Consider the following 20,606-nt stretch of genomic DNA (forward strand, 5'->3'; position numbering starts at 1 on the left):
ACTTCTTGTCGCAACGACGAAATACTGAAACACATTCATCTGCAATGCAGTTCTAACCACGTTTAACATTTCTGTAAGCCGTAAATGTTGGTTTGGAATTATTTAATTAATGAGCAATAGAAATGTAGTTAATATAACGCGGAAGTGCCTACCTTGGTTTCAAAGATGGCGGACCGCCGCCCTCGCCTGGCGACAGGTGGGGAGGGTTCGTTTTCTGTCTCAGAGCCGTCTGTGAGACTGCCTGAACTCAACCTCCTTTGGGGCTGAAAAGGAAGATGAAGCGTTAACACGGATGTAAACCAAACAAGATAGGAGACTAGCGTGAGATCAGTTGTTGAAAGGTGACGTCTCCGTGGAGGTCTAACACAAGCTGGTTTCATGAATCGAAGGCAAGGATGCATCGATAACCTTATGTAAGAGAGTGAGTTTAGTTTTCCGTCGCACTTAGAAATAAACAATATCAACAATATCCCGTCGTGAGATTAAACTGGTTAGCAGATAGGGAATAGAACCAGTGCTTCCCTTAACCCTAAAAAGCTGCAGGCCCAAAGGACCCAGAACTATAAAACGTTCTGTGTACAGATCAGAAGTGTAGCCCCTATAATTTAGATACAATATAAGTACTTCCCAGCAATGTTTGGGCCTAAGGACTGAGTCTTCGGGAACACTTTGTTTCCAAGTTGGGCGCAAAATGAATATACGTTTTGCATATACATTTAGCAAAATGTACATAAATACCTCTGATGGATACCTATTATTTAATCCCTAAATATTAAGAGCTACTGACGGTTTCTATACACTATGTGGTTTTGAAAAAGCATCATGCATACGAAATTTAAAATCTACATGTTTTTTTCCAGTAATTTGAACATAAATATTCGCATTTGGTATGACGATATGGCCCAATGTATGTTCGGCGCCGACGGTGCAAATTCCCTGCATTGTTGAAGGCCTATCGCTGTTCATAGTCACATACAGCTCACACAGTAATCGTGTCAGCTTTACTTCCATATTGCACCTACACCTGGAAGAGGCGATATTGCCATGGTTAACTAACTAGCGCCAAGTAGTCTATTGTAAGTAGGTCGTCAGACAACCGCCGAGCCAAAATGAGACTACATGAATGTTAACTGGTTTGTTTGTTTTGTTCGATTGTTTGTTTGACGATGTACTAAATAATACATCAGCCATATGACAGTGAGTAGCTTGAAACCTATTTCTTATATCTTCCATGCCACAAATCTCTGTTTTAAACATTTGCATAGGCACTTTTGTAAACTTAGGTAGCATTGTATACGGACCATTTTGTACATGTGGCGCTATATATTTCAGCCAAACCATCAAACCTGGAACACATGTCCAGTGATTGATATTATGAGCATCGTCCTACATACACGGATATGATAACATACGTTTACAAAAATCAGCACGCCTCTTACTACAAGCATGCGTTGCTGAAGACCATTTCTTACCTGGATTTTCAATCGAGGACTTTGCTGAACGCAAACCTACAGTACAAATAATTTTATCAGTGGCTAACGTGCAACGAAGTAAGTTCATTACTCGGTCGCAGTCTGCAATTTCGCGACTAAAGCATAGGGAAATCAAATGCAATCGACTGTAGACTTGTCAGATCAGTGATCGATAGTGTGAATATCTGTCTGCATTACCGGGGTACAATGCCTCATTAAATTAAACAGGCCCCTCCTGAATTTGTCCTGTCGACATTCCACAAAATTCCTGGTCATCAGTTCGAACCGAGACTTGTTTTACGACACATTTGGGCAACTGGTGACCAACAGGAACTTGGGTTGATCAGGGCAGTTACTCAATCACACAGGTCCAATTTCCGTGGAATTGGATCTTTCGATGCTCACAGTTTGCAAAGAAACACAACTGTATCAAATGGCAACATGTCGCTGGTATATGTATCACCATCATAGGAATGTTTATCCAAGATAAATCAATCCGTTTTGTTCTTGTCAGAAGAGTTAAAACAATCTTAAAATCGATCATCATAACAGGACACACGCGCGCACCTCTCTCTCTCTCTCCCTCTCTCTGTGTGTGTGTGTGTGTGTTTGAATACATAAACATAGCTCAAAGCGTCTCTGAAGCGCTCGTATGTAGCAAATCTTTAATGGATTTTACATCAAGATAAAGGGTTCCTCGGACAACAGGTCACCTCGACCCGGTGTTCCATTATGGGGAGCCATTTGAAGCGACAATACATTTGTCCCGACAGTGCCCGAAATCAGTGATACCCCGTTAATCTGAACCTCTTTCACCGCAAACCTTGTGATAAAAGAGTTTTCACTGCACTTGCTTGTCGTTCATCTTTTCCGAAAATTAATAAAATTGTTTATATAGTAGCACATAAAGCTGGTAAAGATGTCATTCCTAAAATATTTAAATATTTAAATATTGCATATTTAAAGGTGTGGTTGATACAGTTAGATCAGGATAATTACCCTACACGTACTTTACAAACACAAAGTCCGTGGTGTAGACAACCAGTTGTCCAACTGACATTTTTGCTGGAGACGTAAGTCACACGGCAGACTTTGAGTGCTGGCGATTAGGTGCCTGACTCTGAAGGTGTGGGTTCGAATCTCAGATGAGACTAAACCCAATAAACATATTATCCATAACAGAAAGATACACTTAGGTCAAGGTATTAATGAAATATAGCTACTGAGAGTCACGTATCTAGTAGATGCACTGTTACAATAATTTAATTAATGTTTCTATATTCTTTCCACTCCGAACGCTTTTGCGTGTGTTTATTGTTTGCTCGATGCATTGTTCACTAGGTAAACAATCAAATCTACCTTTTTCGGCTACGGACATTGAGTATTGAGGTAGTAAACTGGGAGCAACGTTGCTATGAAGTCTGTTTCAGTTATGCAAATGCCTGCTTGATGTGGCTAACATCCAAACTGACACATATACTAACACCCCTTTGATTAACTCCACAATGTGATGACTAATCAAGGATTACAACGAGGTCACGTCAGAGATTCGAACTCAATCATCGGCACCTAAGGGACATAATTCTGTGTAGCTGAAATCGCACATAAGACAATTGGATCACCTCGCCCCTACAATCGGATTTCGAGATGATCAAAACTGTCATTAAGAAGACAAACGGCATGTCCGAGCCCTACTCTCTGATCATGTTAAAGAGGCCAAATGACGATGAAAGTCGTCATATAGAGAGATAAATACTTCTATACAAGCAGCTGCTGACCAGACCAATGTCCTGTTGATACCAGTTTGACGTGATGCGATAGCCTTAAGCGAAGATTAGGGAGTGATATTCTTAAGGACGGTTTATATGAGACTTAAGCTGACGGTCATCCCTCGGACGAACGGCGCTGCCTGTGCATAGTGCACTTACAATAACATCCTCCTCATCAACGATATCATCAACAACGTTGTAGCTGATTATTCAAGACAAGGATATTATTTTAAATATATGTTGAGCAAGATATGCAGAACTGACTATTAGGAACCATGCGATGTTCTGGGGTTCCTGAAAGTTTACTGAAAACAAATATTTTCTGCCAGAAAATTACTCAAACATGATTTTAATTATGACGGTTGACAGGAAGACGAAAGTGTTCCGCAATACATATTGTTGAAAAAGATTTCTTATCATCTTTCTTTAGAATGGTTTAATGTTTTAATTATATACTGAACATCATTGCAAACGCACCACCTGTATTAGTTTGGGTTTTCAAGAGCATAAATGAGCAATCGGTGTAAATTTGACATATTTTTGTAACCCAATGACTGGCAAAGAAAAGAAACACGAACCAATCCTGTAAAACAGAGACGTTTTAATCCAATTGACCATGAATGAAAGATGGAGTAAAAATGGAAAGTCGGTAACTTAAGCTGCATGTTTTACGTATGCAGTGTGTGCTTTTTGTGTGTGTTGTGCATGAATTTTGTTTTTGTCCTGTGATGTGTTTCATGGTGTGTTAGGGCAATCCGTTTCTACTGTACAGCATTATGTATTGTCTTTTGTGTTATAAAAATGTTAGGCACAAAAATAAAAGTGACGGGCCGATGTCCGAGAAACGTTTCACTTTTTTATTTAGACTCGTGTGAATTTTGCACAAATCAGTTTTATATACAATATTGTACACCACCAGTTAACTTCTTTAGAAGTTGGGAGGTGCAATATGCACAAGTTATATGTTTAACATGTTTAACATAAGATATACAGAATCTTGTACAACTGTCAAGCTGGAACGGTACGAGAATCTGTATCGAAACTCACGAAGTCTTTATACATATTAAATATTGTTCATACAACGTGTACTAGATGTACTCTTGAGTGCTCACGAAATCATTGATTATACTCTTACACTTCACGTGGCAATCACTTAAGCCTATGTGTCCCATTATGTAGTAAATACAAGAACTCATAGATATTACGTTATCAAGACGCAGCTCCCTGTGTCTCTCTCTGGCCTGTGCCTGTCTCTCTCTCTTCTCTGTATATTATGTATGTGTGTGTCTGTGTATGCATGTATGTATGTATGTACAAAAATTAGCACGCATAACATGATAAATTGGTACTATAGTTTAACCTATTGTATTTATTTAATAATCCTCTTTATTTATGCATAACTACTTGACATTATTTAAAAGTTGAAATTATAAATTAATATACCTACGTTGAGGTTCTCGTGTCAGAAATATTTATATTTCTTAAAATAAACCAATCTGGTTCAAGGTATCCTTGACATTACATCTAAGAAGCGTATTGAACTCAACATAACTATAGGCCAAATTACAAATTTGATATCGAAGGCACCTTGGCATTCAATGTCAGTCTCATTACGACTTGCCTTCAATCGGATGTGTTATAAGATAGTTTAATAGTGTCAGGGAAATTGCTCAAAATTGTTAGGAAGTCCATATCGTGTGTTATTAATGACGATGTTTCAAAATTGTTAAACAACAACCGAGACTTGTCTCATGATGGATATCCAATATAACACTGTGGTGTCGATGAGACGTGAAAATGTGAAATTGAATGTCGGTATGAATAATGAAAAAAAAAATGATTGATAGGTATTTGTGTTGCGGTTACACTGATATTCTGTAACAACTGAACTTGTTGAACCACATATTGTTCGTGGAATTATATACAGTGAGTGATTTTAGACCTACGCGCTGGCGCTGCATACAAGGAATAGGTCTCAAACAGAGATCAGGATATTTTTAACTACATCTTTAAATACAGATACTTTGAGAATTAGAACAATCAGCCTAGATATTTTAACTAAAAAGACACAACCACCTCACAGCAATGTCATTTTAGTGGCAGACAAGCTTTTTGCGATAAAAGCCCAAAACATCGGATCCTTATCGGAGAGTTACAGATATGTCTTTGGAAGACATTTCAAAACATTTACATCTATTTTTACGTTCAGCTGATCCTTCTAAAATACTGGAAATGTCAATCATTTGTCAAGATGGACAGCGGAGTGTGGGGTAAGATGAGTTAGAGGCTTATCAGTCGTGTTTACATTGATAGATGACACGGTGTTGTGAAATCTTGATAAAAAGCGTCGCTCTAAATATGTGAGTTACTAAACGGTTTTACAACGGAAGGCTTGGCAAGTGATCGTCTCGTATTTGCCAAGCGTTGTTGTGCCTGTATGGTGTAGTCTATAGCCCGTTGAGCTAACAACGTCTTGGGTATAATATATCAAAGACATTTATTGAAGGTTAAGGATGTTCGGTTGTTTCAATTTCACTTGTTTAAATTGAGCATGACTGACCAATAATATGAAAGGCAGATCGAAAAACACAATGAACAATGTAGGAAATGTAAGCTTGTTTGAAGATTTTGAAGTCTGGCTGTGGAGAGAGGGAAATATGAGATTGATACTATAATAGAAACTGGACTGTATTTCAGTTTTATCAATACTTGGAAACAGTAAAACGGCAATCACACGTATCTATTGATGCAATTTTCGATCCACCCAAACTAGGTGAAGAAAATACTCTCAAAATCAACTGAACGCTTTGTACAATTACCATATTATTACAATTGCCCTGAACATGGAAATTGCTGTTACATGATGTTTCAGTATACACTCCCTACCCTCATAATTATGCGAATCGATGATATTTGCTTTTCCCAAAACGTCACGTGATGACATCACAACACCGCGTCAACAACGGCCGTCACCGAAGTCGGAATGAGACCCTGATTGAAATGAAATCCTACAGCGTTCGTCACAAATCGTGGACGTCATGACATCCGATGATACCATTGTCTAGTACATCCTCTTGTGCAGTGCTATCCCCACAAAGCCGTCCAAGCTGTGACCGCAAACACTAGCACACCTCAGCAATTATCCTTTGATAAATGTCGGAAAACAATATGTGGGAGTAAGCAGAACAGACCACACTAGATAAAAGGATGTTGTTTCTCGTTAACATGTAATCCCGACCTCTCGTCAATGTGAAATAACCACCTTTCGAAACCCAAAATAAGTACATAGCCTAAACCGTTGACCTACTAATTAAAAGTTTTCATTTAAGTCAAATCACTTCCTGTTTTTAATTTACAATGACATTCTTTCCATAGATGATGACAACTAGTATGTATTCAATCAATTCTTAACATGTTAATGCATTTTGTAATGCATCACGTGCAATCCTCATGTTCTGATCTTTAAATCGTTACACTGACATTAACACCAATAATGTATGAAAATGATCTAGACCCATAACGATTCCAGAGTAATTCTATCTAAAACAATTTAACTATTCTGACAGTTTAGAGTTATGAAGGTCAACGCTCCTGTTTCAAATAACAGAAAAACCAATACATTCATAAACAGCAGTACAATGGTGCACGTTATAAAAAAACACAACGATCCATTTTTTCATGGCCACGTGTTCATGGAACACTAAGCACATGTATATCCGGAGAAAAAAAATAATAGCCATGGTTAACATTATTTACCGTCGCGTACTGACAAGCTGACCTAGTGGTCATTAAACCCTGTCTCGATCTGAGGGAACGACAAGGAGATGTTTCTTGCGATTAGTTCCGCTTCATTAGATGTTTAGTCCAGCGTTGTGGAGGACGGTAACATTAGGTTTGACATTCCCAGGAGATTATAAACCAGTCATATTGCTAACAACAAGTCATCAAAGAGACGATCATCAAAGACACTTAGAACAGACCTTGGCTGGTCCAACTGAGACATTCAAGTTGGTCTGGGTTAACGACATCAACTGCTCCCAGTTACTGAGGGATCATGACGTAGGCGGTAAGACAAGTAGATGCCCTGTAAACCCCGCGTTGGTCTCATTTAAGGATCTGAAGCTATCCAACTCAATATTTGTGTAATCTGATGCAGTTCACCGGATAATTACCGCATGGACAATGTCCCTGCCTGTGGCATGGTGTTTAGTATAGTGTCATGCTTCACGACCTGCTTGTAGTTGCAGCAGTTGCCCTCATTGTGATACGTTGTTGAAGATGGCGCTCTGTAGCCCACGTTGTGTAACCATTGACGTAGAAACGTAAAGAACAAAGAGTCTTAACATCACTTAAATCAACACAAGATACTAAACGCATTATATATTGTGTATGTAGAATAGGGAGAACCGTACGCCTCGATGTCGGTTGTCATAAAACACTCCGCCGTGGAAGCAAACGTGATATAAACTGATAGCTGCTTGCTTGGTAACGGCAAACACAACCCAACCGTCATAATATTGCTGTAATCGGTTACGTTACCTCACAGAAACATAGACAGAGGTAATCAGTGCTGGAGAACAGGAACTGCCGTTCCGCACGTAAACAGGCTGATTACGTACAGATACAGTTTAAGTGGAAAGTCTCCGAGGATGCCTGGAACACAGATCAGCATGGGCTGCATTGTGCATCTCCTATGTCCTCCCCAACACAATTTGTACGCTGTGATGTGAATGAATTCCCCAGTTGGACACAAACCTTTTTTCTTTACAATAGTTTGTCATGTCGATCGGGAGATTGAGGAGGTTATTGCTTGTGTTTGGAGTTAATGAACAGGTCTTCACCACGGAGACAAAGACGTCGGAGTTAAATCAAATTGTATATGAATCGAGCTTATTATACCGCGTTAGGGGTCTCTCTGGAATTAGCTTTGAAAAAATATTTTCTTTAAAGGATTTGTTCAATAATACATATTCAGGATTGGTTAGACTGGTTGTTACCACGGGAGATAGGCCATGACATCTTCAGCCTCCTTTCATATGGGAGATATTAAATACCCTTCCTTGTAGCTATGATACATGATACAGTAGAGTTTATATCGAATGAGAAACACAACGTCTTTGACATTAAACACCATACATATTTCAAGAGGTGAACTCTATATATACCTGCTTATTCCAACTGTAGGATCACCTTTTCAAACACTGCCAATTATTCAGTATAATTATTATTGTAATCCTCTCTGTGTTTATGTTATGAACACACAGTTTATTCAGCATTTAAACACACCGGGGTATAGCAAAAATCATAAGCAGATATATTTAATATTTTATGCAAAACTCGGGTGTTGATCATAGAACTGGTTTTCCAACAGCGAGTCGGTGTTAAATGTCGCCGTATTGATTTGAGAGATTCTTCAAATATGCCAGTTCTCAAGTTTTGAAACTTCTTGCTATAAGATCGTTTTCAAGCCACTTCAAATTAACTAGAGCCACTTTCCCCATTTTTTCTGTTGATTTGCTTGTTATCGGGTGAAACAGGCAATTGTCTAGCAGCACCTCGCCTACTTTCTGTTCAACTCAAATTTGATTTTCATAATTATCAGAAAGTAAATCGTTGATAATATCATTATCACCCGGAAGGACATTCATTGTTGATTCAAACACACGGAGGTAATGATAAAAAGTGAGCATCAAGACAATTTTAATCGAATTTTATAATTCAAGAGCACTTCAATCGAGAGGACGCGTCTCGTGCCATTCCATTCCGACAAAAACGAGGACAGAGCAGTATTGTGTACTGTCGATCAATCATTATGTGTGTATTATGTGTTCAAATAACGACCCTATATCGCCAGTTTTCTGTGAGAGGACGGTTAGGAGAACCCAACACTCAACAGCGTTCTAAATATACCTGAAGTCGGAGCGATGTTACAACGGTCCCAAGGCTATTGTTGTAGTTCAGACGGAATAGTGGAAAGAAACGTCCAACTACAAACATAATGTGCCATTACAATTATGTCTGCTCAATTATACATAGGTGCTACCTATCTTGCTCTTAATTACCTGTGAATATGAACTTTCGTGAGCGAGGTAACGATTTCAAATTTCTTACCGTAACCTCTTTCAACAGCTCCTCGGGTAGAATAATATGATCCACAGTGTACCCGCGACAAAGTTTGCGGTTTTTTCTCCATATCTTTCTCCGCATCGACATATCCAAGAAGGAAATGCACACTTGGGGAATATGTGTAAATCTACATACGAATATTTACAAAACATTGGCACAGATACACAAACGAAGGTAGCTCATCCACGGTTAGAGCACAACACACTGTCATCGAATATTCCTGATCCGTCGAGAAGCCATGCCTGTGATGCGTCCTGCATGAACCTGTCAACACGAACTATCCTTCCGCTGGGTAACGCGGCCCAGACTGTGTTTATGGTCGAGCACGTGTGGTGCTGGTGTTGGAACGGATTCAATTCAGTCTTGCGGCCGAATACAACTCGGTGTCACGGTGGAGAGCGAGTCGGAAGCCGGGACTGTAGTCATGATATTGATCACCTACGCGTGCAGCCTGTCAATCAGAGGTCGCGTGCGCGCGATCGGAGCAGACGACCACGTGCTATCATTGATGTCAAATTGGCGATTTCGAAGGCTAGAAATTTGTTTACTCGTGAAATCCGACGTAGAAGTAGTATGGCTGTAGAATCGTGAACTGTATACATGATATCTTTCCCAGTAGCAAATACTGTCAGTGTCTGTTACGGCTTAAACTGGAGAATGGGACTATCTTTAGTCAGGGAGAGAGGAACGGGACACTCTTCAAATGTCAGAGAATGTTGGACTTCCAGCTAATGCATAATAACGGCACACGAGATGGTAATTTGCCATGTTTACTGTGGCAAATACCAAATCTTCATTGCCAGAAGGGGTTTTGCTGTCGTCGAGAGCAAATATTCTCCCAAACATGTCCTTATATGGATGAATAGTTTGTGGTAGCACCACTTCCATCGATCGTCTGTCTGTTAAATCAACAGTCTGGGTATATATGGAACCAAGTTTTCGGATAAAGCGAAATATCGGTTAAAAGGGGAACCACACTAAAGTACACTAAAGCAACAATTTGCCTATTTGTTGTCATGGTCTTTGAGTAGTTAGTGTGTGTGGCCGTGTACTAGTGCCGTACATTTAATTTGCTAACTAATTCAGTTCGGACCAAAGAACCCGAAGGTTGATGTTATGAAAGCCAACAACGCTGAAGCAGAGTATATTGTATCACTACGTGAGTGAGTAAATATGGGTTTACGTCTCTTTAGGAAATATTGCAGTAATTTCTCGGCGGGGGACACCAGACATGGGCTTCACGCATTGTGCCCGTGTGTGGAATCGAACCCAGCTTTTCGGCGCAACGAATCAACGCTTTAACCACTAGACAACCCCACCGTCCTATACCACTACGGCTGCAGAGCGTGTGCAGATATAGATATTCGACAACACTTGCACGATATTTCAGTTATGTAAGGTTCGTGTGTTGCTTTACACCGCACTCGGCAATTTTCAAACAATATGACGACTGTCTGCTGATAATCGAATCTGGACAAGACAATCCAGTGATTGACATAATGGGCATCTATCTACGCACTGGAGATACGATGACATTTGTCAGCGAGCATGTCCACCCGATCTCGGTATTCGCCTCAGAGGTATTGTTTGCTGAAGACCAATTCTAACTACGATCTTCCCGGGTACAGCTGAAGGTGGGGTATGAATCTTGGTGGGGTCAGACGTTCACCACATTGGTGATATCCATGATTCCGGGGTGATGTTGACAAACCTAGAAACTAAATCTGTGTAAACCAAGTTTCGAACCCAGGCACCTAGGTCTCTGGGGTGACACCGCAACGCAAATCTGCACTTCAGATTCATGTGATTTGAGGACTGAGCCTCCCGTGTTCCATGTATGGCTTTGAGAAACAGTAATGTCTGTGCTTTGAGTAAATGAATGCATATGCTCGCATTTACGTCATTCACTTAGATTCTAATGTGCTTTTAATTTCCATTCATCATACCTTCAAACCGCCTTTCACTTCGTATAGGTTCATTCAGACGAGGGCAAATCCGAATGAACGTAGAAGCTATAAAGCGAATAAGGGAAAAGCTAACATCCACGGGAGGATTTCATGAAAATGACCCAGTTACATACGTGTAACTCTATTTATTTGAAGATTTTGTGGAGGCCATGTTGAGAAACAACATAAATAATTCAACCGATATGATATACATAACACAAGGTAATTCTCAGATTTCTACATAGCGAAATAATTAACTGCATTTTCCTGTAATCGATATATACTCGTCAGTTATATCTTCCTACCAGGTTAATATTCACTACTGTCTTTCATGATGGGTACACACGGGCATTTCGCATAGGATTCTAATTAATATTTAATATTACCCCATAACGATATTTGTATATCTAGTGTGAATCCACAAAACACGATTTTCTGGAGCTTAGACGTAGACTTGACAAAGTCGTCGACGATGTCGCATTGTGGAGCTGCGGTTGTCGGTGGGCATCACATGACTCGTGTGCCATCATATCAGCGTTTTAGTTTAGACATGAGGACTCGTTATCTGATGGAATCTTAGTTATATCACACACGCGTACGCCGACATAACCTATTAATTTGGAAAACACATGCTGGATTTCAAAATAAAATGAATTATATCCGTCAATCTGTCCTACCTGACGTCGACGTAGTCTTGTGTTCTGTATAGGCACAAAGGCGATGTCTCCGCGTTTATATCTGTCGTTCCGGTTTTCTGTAATAGAACGTAGCATTACAATTATATACATCAATGCAATATTTCGAATATTTTAATAAAAAAGCTCGAATTCCTATCACATACATGTTGACTGAAATAACCTAAAGCACGAAATATCGTAAAACTGAAATAATATTTAAATTATTGCAATCATTTTGGAAACACTGAAAATAGATCTCATTTTCTACTCAAACGTAAAGTTTGATGAAAACGCAACTGAAAAAGATAAACATTTGAGATCAATCAGTTGGTGTATGCGTTGTAAAGACGTTAATGATGCTCGGTAATTACGGAGTGACGATGCATGAACTTAAATGACGGTTACTGGAGGATGCGGTGAACGCGTACAATGAGGCAAGCTTACAGTCATAGTACTTAAGCAGGTCGTGTAGTACAAAGTCCTCCCATACTAACACACTGATCGAGCTGGAGTGACTTGATGGAGATACTGGTTAATCTAAAGGAGAATGTGCACTGGAGGTTGGAAAATTGAGAGATTAGACCAAACTGGATACAAGCAGTGAACATACTTATAAAGATGGTTTTCTAATATTTGCTGTGGAGACGAATATACATCATATCCTAATTTCATTTTCATCTGATTTCAAATAGGATGCTTAAACAACAGTTTCATATGACATGCTGTGGTTAAAAGTTGATTTTGAAAGTAAAATTAAAGTAAATTTTGAGATAACACACAAGCCAAATCTGATTACAGTGATATATGACTTCCCAAAGTTTTCTAAAATTACTATCGGTATTTTGATTATGACACAAAATAAGACGAAGGTTTCTCCATAAACTACCCCTAAAATATGTGTAAATGTGTATTTTGGGAGTATGGTATTGAATGGTTTCAAATTTTAATCTGCTCGTAACGTTTGAACAAAACAGTAATTGTGACTGTTGGCTGTGGTGTGTACGTAAGGTGGGATTAACGTCGATGTCAACAGTACAGTAGAAATTACAGGACGTGCCAGCTCAATGAGATTGAACAGCCACACCTGATGAAACATGAGCAGCATCAAACTCAAAGAAACGCCATAGCATTGGAAAAATAAACCTTATTTTACTCCACAATATGTGACATTAAAGCTACATCCAATCCTCACAAACGCAAAGTCCCCGAGAGGTGAAAATTCCAGTAGGATATGGGATAAGTAGGTTTGAGTTCCCTTGCTTTATCATTTCAGCCATATACCTCCACTTGCCATACTGGGGGCTGATACTAAGAACAAAATTCACGCAAGGTCATGGCCACGCAAGATCATTCTGTTCACACACAAGTTTTGACACCCGTCGTAACTAGTCAGCTATCTTGACACACGTGAGACCCTTGCGCCTGTCCAGACCTTGTCATCCAGTGTGGTAAAATAAAATAAGGTGAACAAAGAATTTAAAATCACTATGCATTCAACAAACTATCGAGACCCAATATTCAAAAAGCGCATCCGACACACAACGTATATAGAAGCAGGCAGAAGAGTGAGAGAGTGAACCAGGCTTCACACATTGTATCCATTTGGGGAATTGAACCCGGGTTTTCAGCTTAACGTGAGAACACATTATCCACAAGCCTAAACCACCGTACAAATAAGAAAGATAAAACATAAACGTCATAACGTCATGTCAATCGCGTGTGTATACGTTGCACGGGGCATAAAAGACAAAGAAGAGATTACATGATTTTTTGGCTCAAATGCAGCGATGACCGTTGGTGTTGGTGAACAGTTAGACACGCTGCCTCACCAGAAGCGCATTTCACCAATATCTAGTAAATCTAGCCTAGACATCAGGACGAAATCAATACATGACGACATGAACACGCTGCAGAGACTGTACCCAACTGCATGTTCACGCCCTGTAATCCCATTATCGTTATCACAATAAAATATTTACACGCCACTGTTATATAAAAGAATCTGCACATTTATCAAGCTGGTTATTAAATAATTCAAGATTAATGTGAGACTCGCCAATGCCAATTGTGTTGATCCATTACACAATAGCCAGCATTTCTCACACGAAACCTGGAGATCAATGACGTCGCATTGATCTGCCAAACACGGTCGTTGAGAATATTTTCCGGATTGAATAGTCAGACATGTGATTCGTCAACCATGTGCAATACCATTGAGGAATGCTTGTGGTTAATTAAATAATGTTTGTTGAGGAATAGATATTGTCGGCAAAACCAGGACACTTAACGCTAATTATCTTGCTTTGAAGAAGCCGAACTGGATTTTAAAAAATCGTAAGATTTGAGTTTGCTTGATGAGTTGATGAGAAATGCCTAGAGCCAAATTGATGATAAAGTTAGCCTATTGGCATCACGTGAGCAATTAAGGAGACAATCGCTACTCTGTTGACGATATACTGTATTAATATAAAGGTCAAACATCCAGAGTGATAGCCTGGTATGTGCTAATTGAATCTCGGGGTCGTTAGGATCTCTTTGTAGTAACAAGTTGTACTGACAGGGATTCCTGTCTTATGTATTTAGCAAAGTTTTTTCGTCAGTCAGTTAGATCTGGTATGTATACATTACGCTGTCATAGATGAGATGTTCAATTATTGGTAGCATGAACGCCCGACCTGGCCTTGACCTGATCATAACCTGACCCTGACCTGACCATTGACCTGTATGCATGTCGCCTATTGATTCATAACCTAACTTATCAAGTTTACAATTTGTGTGTGTACAACTTGTTTCTGGATCTGTATTCCCCCTATCTATGCAAACTGCCTTGCTGAAAACGTTGAAACAGCATATAAAACAAAAATGGAAAACAAAAACACAAAACATAGCAATCATAAAAATACGACAATGTAATAATTATGATCAAATTGGCGACATTGATAAGGATGTTTTCTCATACAGGATGTATTCTCAATAACACCATATACAGGATGTATTCTCAATAACAACTATATACAACCACATATGTATTGTCAGTAACAACCAAAGACAAGATGTTCACAATAGCAACAATACAAAGGATGTATTATCAGTATCAACCATACAGGATGTATTTACAATAACAGCCATACAGGATGTATTCACAATAACAGCCATACAGGATGCATTCACAATAACAGCCATACAGGATGTATTCGCAATAACAGCCATACAGGATGCATTCACAACAGCCATACAGGATGTATTCACAATAACAGCCATACAGGATGTATTCACAATAACAGCCATACAGGATGCATTCACAATAACAGCCATACAGGATGTATTCACAATAACAGCCATACAGGATGCATTCACAACAGCCATACAGGATGTATTCATAATAACAGCCATACAGGATGTATTCACAATAACAGCCATACAGGATGCATTCACAATAACAGCCATACAGGATGTATTCGCAATAACAGCCATACAGGATGCATTCACAATAACAGCCATACAGGATGTATTTACAATAACAGCCATACAGGATGTATTCACAATAACAGCCATACAGGATGTATTTACAATAACAGCCATACAGGATGTATTCACAATAACAGCCATACAGGATGTATTCACAATAACAGCCATACAGGATGTATTCACAATAACAGCCATACAGGATGTATTCACAATAACAGCCACCTGAAGGATGCATTCTCGATAACAGCCATTCAGAAGATTACTCAATAACAACCATAAAGGATGCATTCACAATAACAACCATACATGATGTAGTCGTCATGACAACCATAAACGATGTATTCACAATAACAACCCTAAAGGATTCATTCACAATAACAACCATTCAGGATGTATTCACAACAACAATAAAAGAGGTATTCACAATACCCATTCAGGATGTATTCGCCATAGCAACCATAAACGATGTACTCACAATAATAACCATACAGGGTGTATTCACTATAGCAACGACAAGACTGTTATTATTGTAGGATATTTATATAGAGCACATATCCATGCAACTAGTGCTTGCTCAAGGCGCTGGTATTTGTTTCCCTCGATCATTGAAAGTCAGCCTCAGTTCACATCATATTATCAGTCTCAACTCCCTGGTGAGTATACAGCTCTAGCTGCCACTAGACGCACCGAGTTTATTGTGGCTCTCGCATCCTATCGAGGTACCCACAAGATAGCATGTATTCACCATATCATTCACTATAAACTGTATTCACAATGACATTATGAGCCGTATTCACAACAACCAAAATGGCTGTAGCAATAATCTCCACACTGACTGCTACCCAAGGCGAAGGGAAGGCAATATCGAGTTACAGGTAAAGATCTGAATCAGTTTATTCCATCATCATTGCTCCGAGCCCTGACCCCGATTAGCCATACTTGTAAGATCGATAGAAGAGTGTTACAGAAAATTTGAATTATCCCCAAAGACACCCTCTCTCAAGAATGTATTGTTTTGTCTAAGAATGAAATAATCGAGATGAAATATTCATCAGCATACCAGTCCTATGGGACCTTTTCTATCCAATTCGAAACATCACGAAAGTCTGAATGCGGTTTAGGGATTCATACAATCTGTACAACGCGTACAAGGGACAACATGTATACTACTCAAAAGAAGTTAAGAACAATAGATTTTATTTGACAATAGTCAATCCCTCATGACACATTATAGTCACGTGACAGATTCGGGAGTCCTTTGAGTATACTATATATACTGGACAACAAAAGAAACGCAACGTCTTTTGTCAATAGAAGACTTAAACATGAACGCTTACTTTCATGAGATATTTTTATCGTAACTTGCGTTTCTTTTGCGGTCAGTATATGTCACATGGCAGTGCATTTACCATGCATTTAGAGATAAACTATTGCCATGTGAAAAAAATCTATAATTCATTTCAGATGTCCATTGAAATAGGTGGACAATACGTTTTATCCACATAACTCCGTGGCAGCGAGATGAATTTATTTTGATCAACGACCATTTGCTTTGACACTGTCATACAAAGAAGTGTTTGATGTAATTTCAGAGGTTGATGTAATCTATCGGACGAGCTACTTATGGTGCTTCTTCTTCTTCACACTCTAGGACGTGTTGAGTTCGTTCATCGAAACATGAAAGTATCAGACAAATTATTGTTTATCACGCTAGCATCACTTTGTTATCCTGTCAAAAACATAGTGTTTGGGGCATCCGTATCATCTCGCAGCGTCTCGCAGCGTCTCGCAGCGTCTCGCAGCGCGATACATTCAAATATCTGGGTGTCAAATATAGGGAAAGTGTGCTAGACATTGAGAATACACGCCGGTTTCTTTTACATGGAATGATAGATGATTTTAAATGTGGACTAGGGAATGTATTTTATGATGAAAAAGATGAGTCGATGGCTGAACTAAAACACACCCATTACAACTATTAGTTTTTTTACAGATGGACTAATGATGCATTCAGTATGGACTATTGAAAGTATCACAAGATGAAAGGGTACAAGTACTAAGGACGGCGAAATATTCAATCGATGGACTCGTAGGTGTATTCACAGATATACTGATGTATGCAGTGAAAATTGGACTGATTAATTAAATGATTAGTAAATGTATTTCAAAGTAACCCCTAGATGCATACTGAAGGGAAGCTCTGGTTGAATATTAAAGAAAACTGCAATAAAGTGTTCCCATATTTGTTTCCTTCAGTATATTTCAAGATAAACGAGAAAATAATTCAAGCAGGAGAATCATATAAAGATGAAATAGCGCCAAAGTGTCGGTAAAGATGGCATTATTTTGCCAACAATGAAAGTACTGAATTTACACGACGGCTCGGCACAGACAAGACGGGACAATATGGATGACTTATATTTAGTATTTGACACCTGTAAAACAATGTTAACGCGCCCATCTAGTTCCATTTCCAGGAGTTACGTTTGATTCCCGATAGTCTCTTTCTTATTGATTTAACAATTGTAACGAAATAATTTGAATCACAAGAAATATAGTCATACAACTAGAAATATGCTAAAATGTTAGGACATGACTGCTAGTCCGTTTTGACGGCTTCGTTGACCATTGGAGCAATCTTAATGTTACTGACATCATTAGACTACATTTCCATGGTGATGTAACCTACTCGTCTTTATGCATTTATTAATGGCCGAGTGAACCTTTTTGGGGATCACACAGTTCTTTCTTTCTTGTGTTCTCTTGCTTCTTCTCGCTTCCGAACTGATCGATTGTAACAAGTGTCTGCCCACAGTACGGACCCATCAATATGCAAATATTGCGAATGAGTATTTATGAGTGCTGTTCTTTGCAGTAACATAAATGCCATGCCATGACATCAGTTGACGCAATTCAAAATTTGACATTAAATGCTTAGTGTTTGAGAATTCAGTCATCGCATTGCAGAAGTGACCCAGGTGAGAGTTACGTCCCTTGGTCGCTCTAGGAAACAGTGGACAGCTGAACCGTCGTAATAATTAAGTAAAATATCGTCAAGTCGACTCACGCTTTAGAAGAACTATGGTTATCCAGTGGATATGCAATAGATGCAATGGATATATAACATAATACATGATGTGTCGAAGTCATGCATTGTTTGAACGAGCACAGTCAAACCGTTCAGTAGGGTAAACCCATTATGTCTACGAGACATAAAACATTACGGATGAAATTTAGATTTTCTAGTTATAGAAGCGATACCTGTCTCTACGGATTTCAGTAGAGTTTTGGCTGCTGTAATGTTCATTCCTTACGAGATATTATTCATCTCAGTGCACCCTTATGTTGATGTGTTCCACCTATGCGGGCAGTTCGTGACTGAGTGAGTTTCGTTTTAAGTCGCACTCAGCAATATTCCAGTTATATGGTGGCGGTCTGTAAATAATGATCTGCGCAATTTGGAACCGATGACATGTGTCAGCCAAGTCAGCGAGCCTGACCACCCGATTCCGTTAGTCGCCTCTTACGACAAGCATTGTCGCCTTTGATGACAAGCATGGCCTATTCTACCCCGGACCTGCACCGGTCCGGGCAGTTAGTGAGTGAGTGAATCCGTGAGTGGATGGGTGGATGTGAGAGCATGTGGTGGTTGTATGGATGATTTGAGCGGGTGTGGCTGGTACTGTTACACCAGCTTTAGAAATATTCCACGTAAGTTCTGGTTCGAAACACACATTGCATCCCAAAGCGAGCCGAATTAGACGTTCTGGTGATTTCGACGATTGCATTGCTAGTGTTACATAAGGGAAGTACGTGCGCGATTGGAGTGCGCAAACAGCTTCATCGGTAGGGCGGATGTCCAGTTCCTGTCGCGAGACATTTTACTGACAATTGAAATTCCGAAGTTAAGTTATGTAAAGAGCAAATACACATCATTATTATATACCCAAGATCGTTAATACCACTTCAGATGCAAATTCAATTGCATGTTTAACAAAAAATAGCGAGCGAAATTCATCAAGATCAGTCGTCTGCTGTTGATAGGTTATCAGTGTATAAATCAGGGAGCCACGTGATCAAAACACGCTCCCGCTGTGCGGAGGTAAAAGTATGGCGCATCGTCGGAAACACATGCACAGTTTCGCCTACACGATGTCATCAATGCTATTTATATATGGAACACATGATATTTTGGTGTGAAATAGATGAATATATCTTTATTACTCAAGGTTAGCAAAATCAAAACTTGAAATAGTTATAACTGATATTTAAAACAAAAATCACGTTTTTGTCTTACAAGGTCGAAAACCCTTAACACCGGGAATCGAACACGGGTTTTCGGTGTGACGAGCGAACTCTATAATCACTATACTACCCACTGCCCCGATTACCGCACAGTAGAAATGGACCGAAGACGCAGTGTCATTCAAACTATATCCAGAGATTTCCAATGTTACATGCTGTAAAACCAGAAACAAGACAACACACTTGCTGTACATGTTTGAATATACCTAACAACCTATTGATTAGCTGTTAACGATGGCTATTCATCCATTCCATCACGTTTTACTTATGCAAAGGGCAACAAATAAAGGATTTAGCAACCATATGATATAATTATTCCTTTCTTATAGAACTCTGAAATGTCAGTCGATCTCAACTCGCATCTCATAAAAGAAAATTGAAATCAGAATTTAAAACAAGCTGGTGACGTGCGATCAAAAGAGTTGAACCGTTTTATGGTGCTCTTTGCATTTTCCTTGAGACGACCGTGGCAGCAGGAGTTTTCAGCCTGACATTTCATGCAAACGATTTAGAAGTGCTCCAGTATAACTTCACAGCGACTGTGGAATCAATACTCCTAGCGAGTTTTTCAGAGTGACCGAGCCTTCAGGCATTTTGGCATCGCATGTTCAGGGAAAAGATGTAGACACAGAAGGAGCACAGACACATGAAAGAGGAGCACTTTTATTCTGATTTCTATGTACGGTTTGATAACTAAACATTCATCTCCGATTCTGACATAGTCAGCAATTTTCCAGTGTCAACTGACTTGAGTTTGCCATGAGGAATCATAACAGCAAAGTCAGCATCACACAAAAGTGCTTTTAGCTGAGATTTCATCTAATTATGGAAAGGGTTTAGTGC

The 20,606-nt window shown here is 39.3% G+C and overlaps 1 protein-coding gene across 1 annotated transcript in view; it reads right to left on the bottom strand.

Annotated features, from left to right (window-relative positions):
• Nucleotides 1-20,606, bottom strand: part of LOC137295787 (rho guanine nucleotide exchange factor 12-like) — a 172,775-nt gene that overhangs the window by 66,549 nt on the left and 85,620 nt on the right. The window contains exons 4-5 of the mRNA XM_067827330.1: nucleotides 11,991-12,067; nucleotides 153-263 (exon numbers count right to left, since the gene is read on the bottom strand). Of these exons, the coding sequence (XP_067683431.1) occupies nucleotides 153-263; nucleotides 11,991-12,067 (188 nt within the window). The remainder of the gene's footprint in view (nucleotides 1-152; nucleotides 264-11,990; nucleotides 12,068-20,606) is intronic.

The sequence above is a fragment of the Haliotis asinina genome, chromosome 9 (assembly GCF_037392515.1).
Source record: "Haliotis asinina isolate JCU_RB_2024 chromosome 9, JCU_Hal_asi_v2, whole genome shotgun sequence".
Classification (NCBI taxonomy): domain Eukaryota; kingdom Metazoa; phylum Mollusca; class Gastropoda; order Lepetellida; family Haliotidae; genus Haliotis; species Haliotis asinina.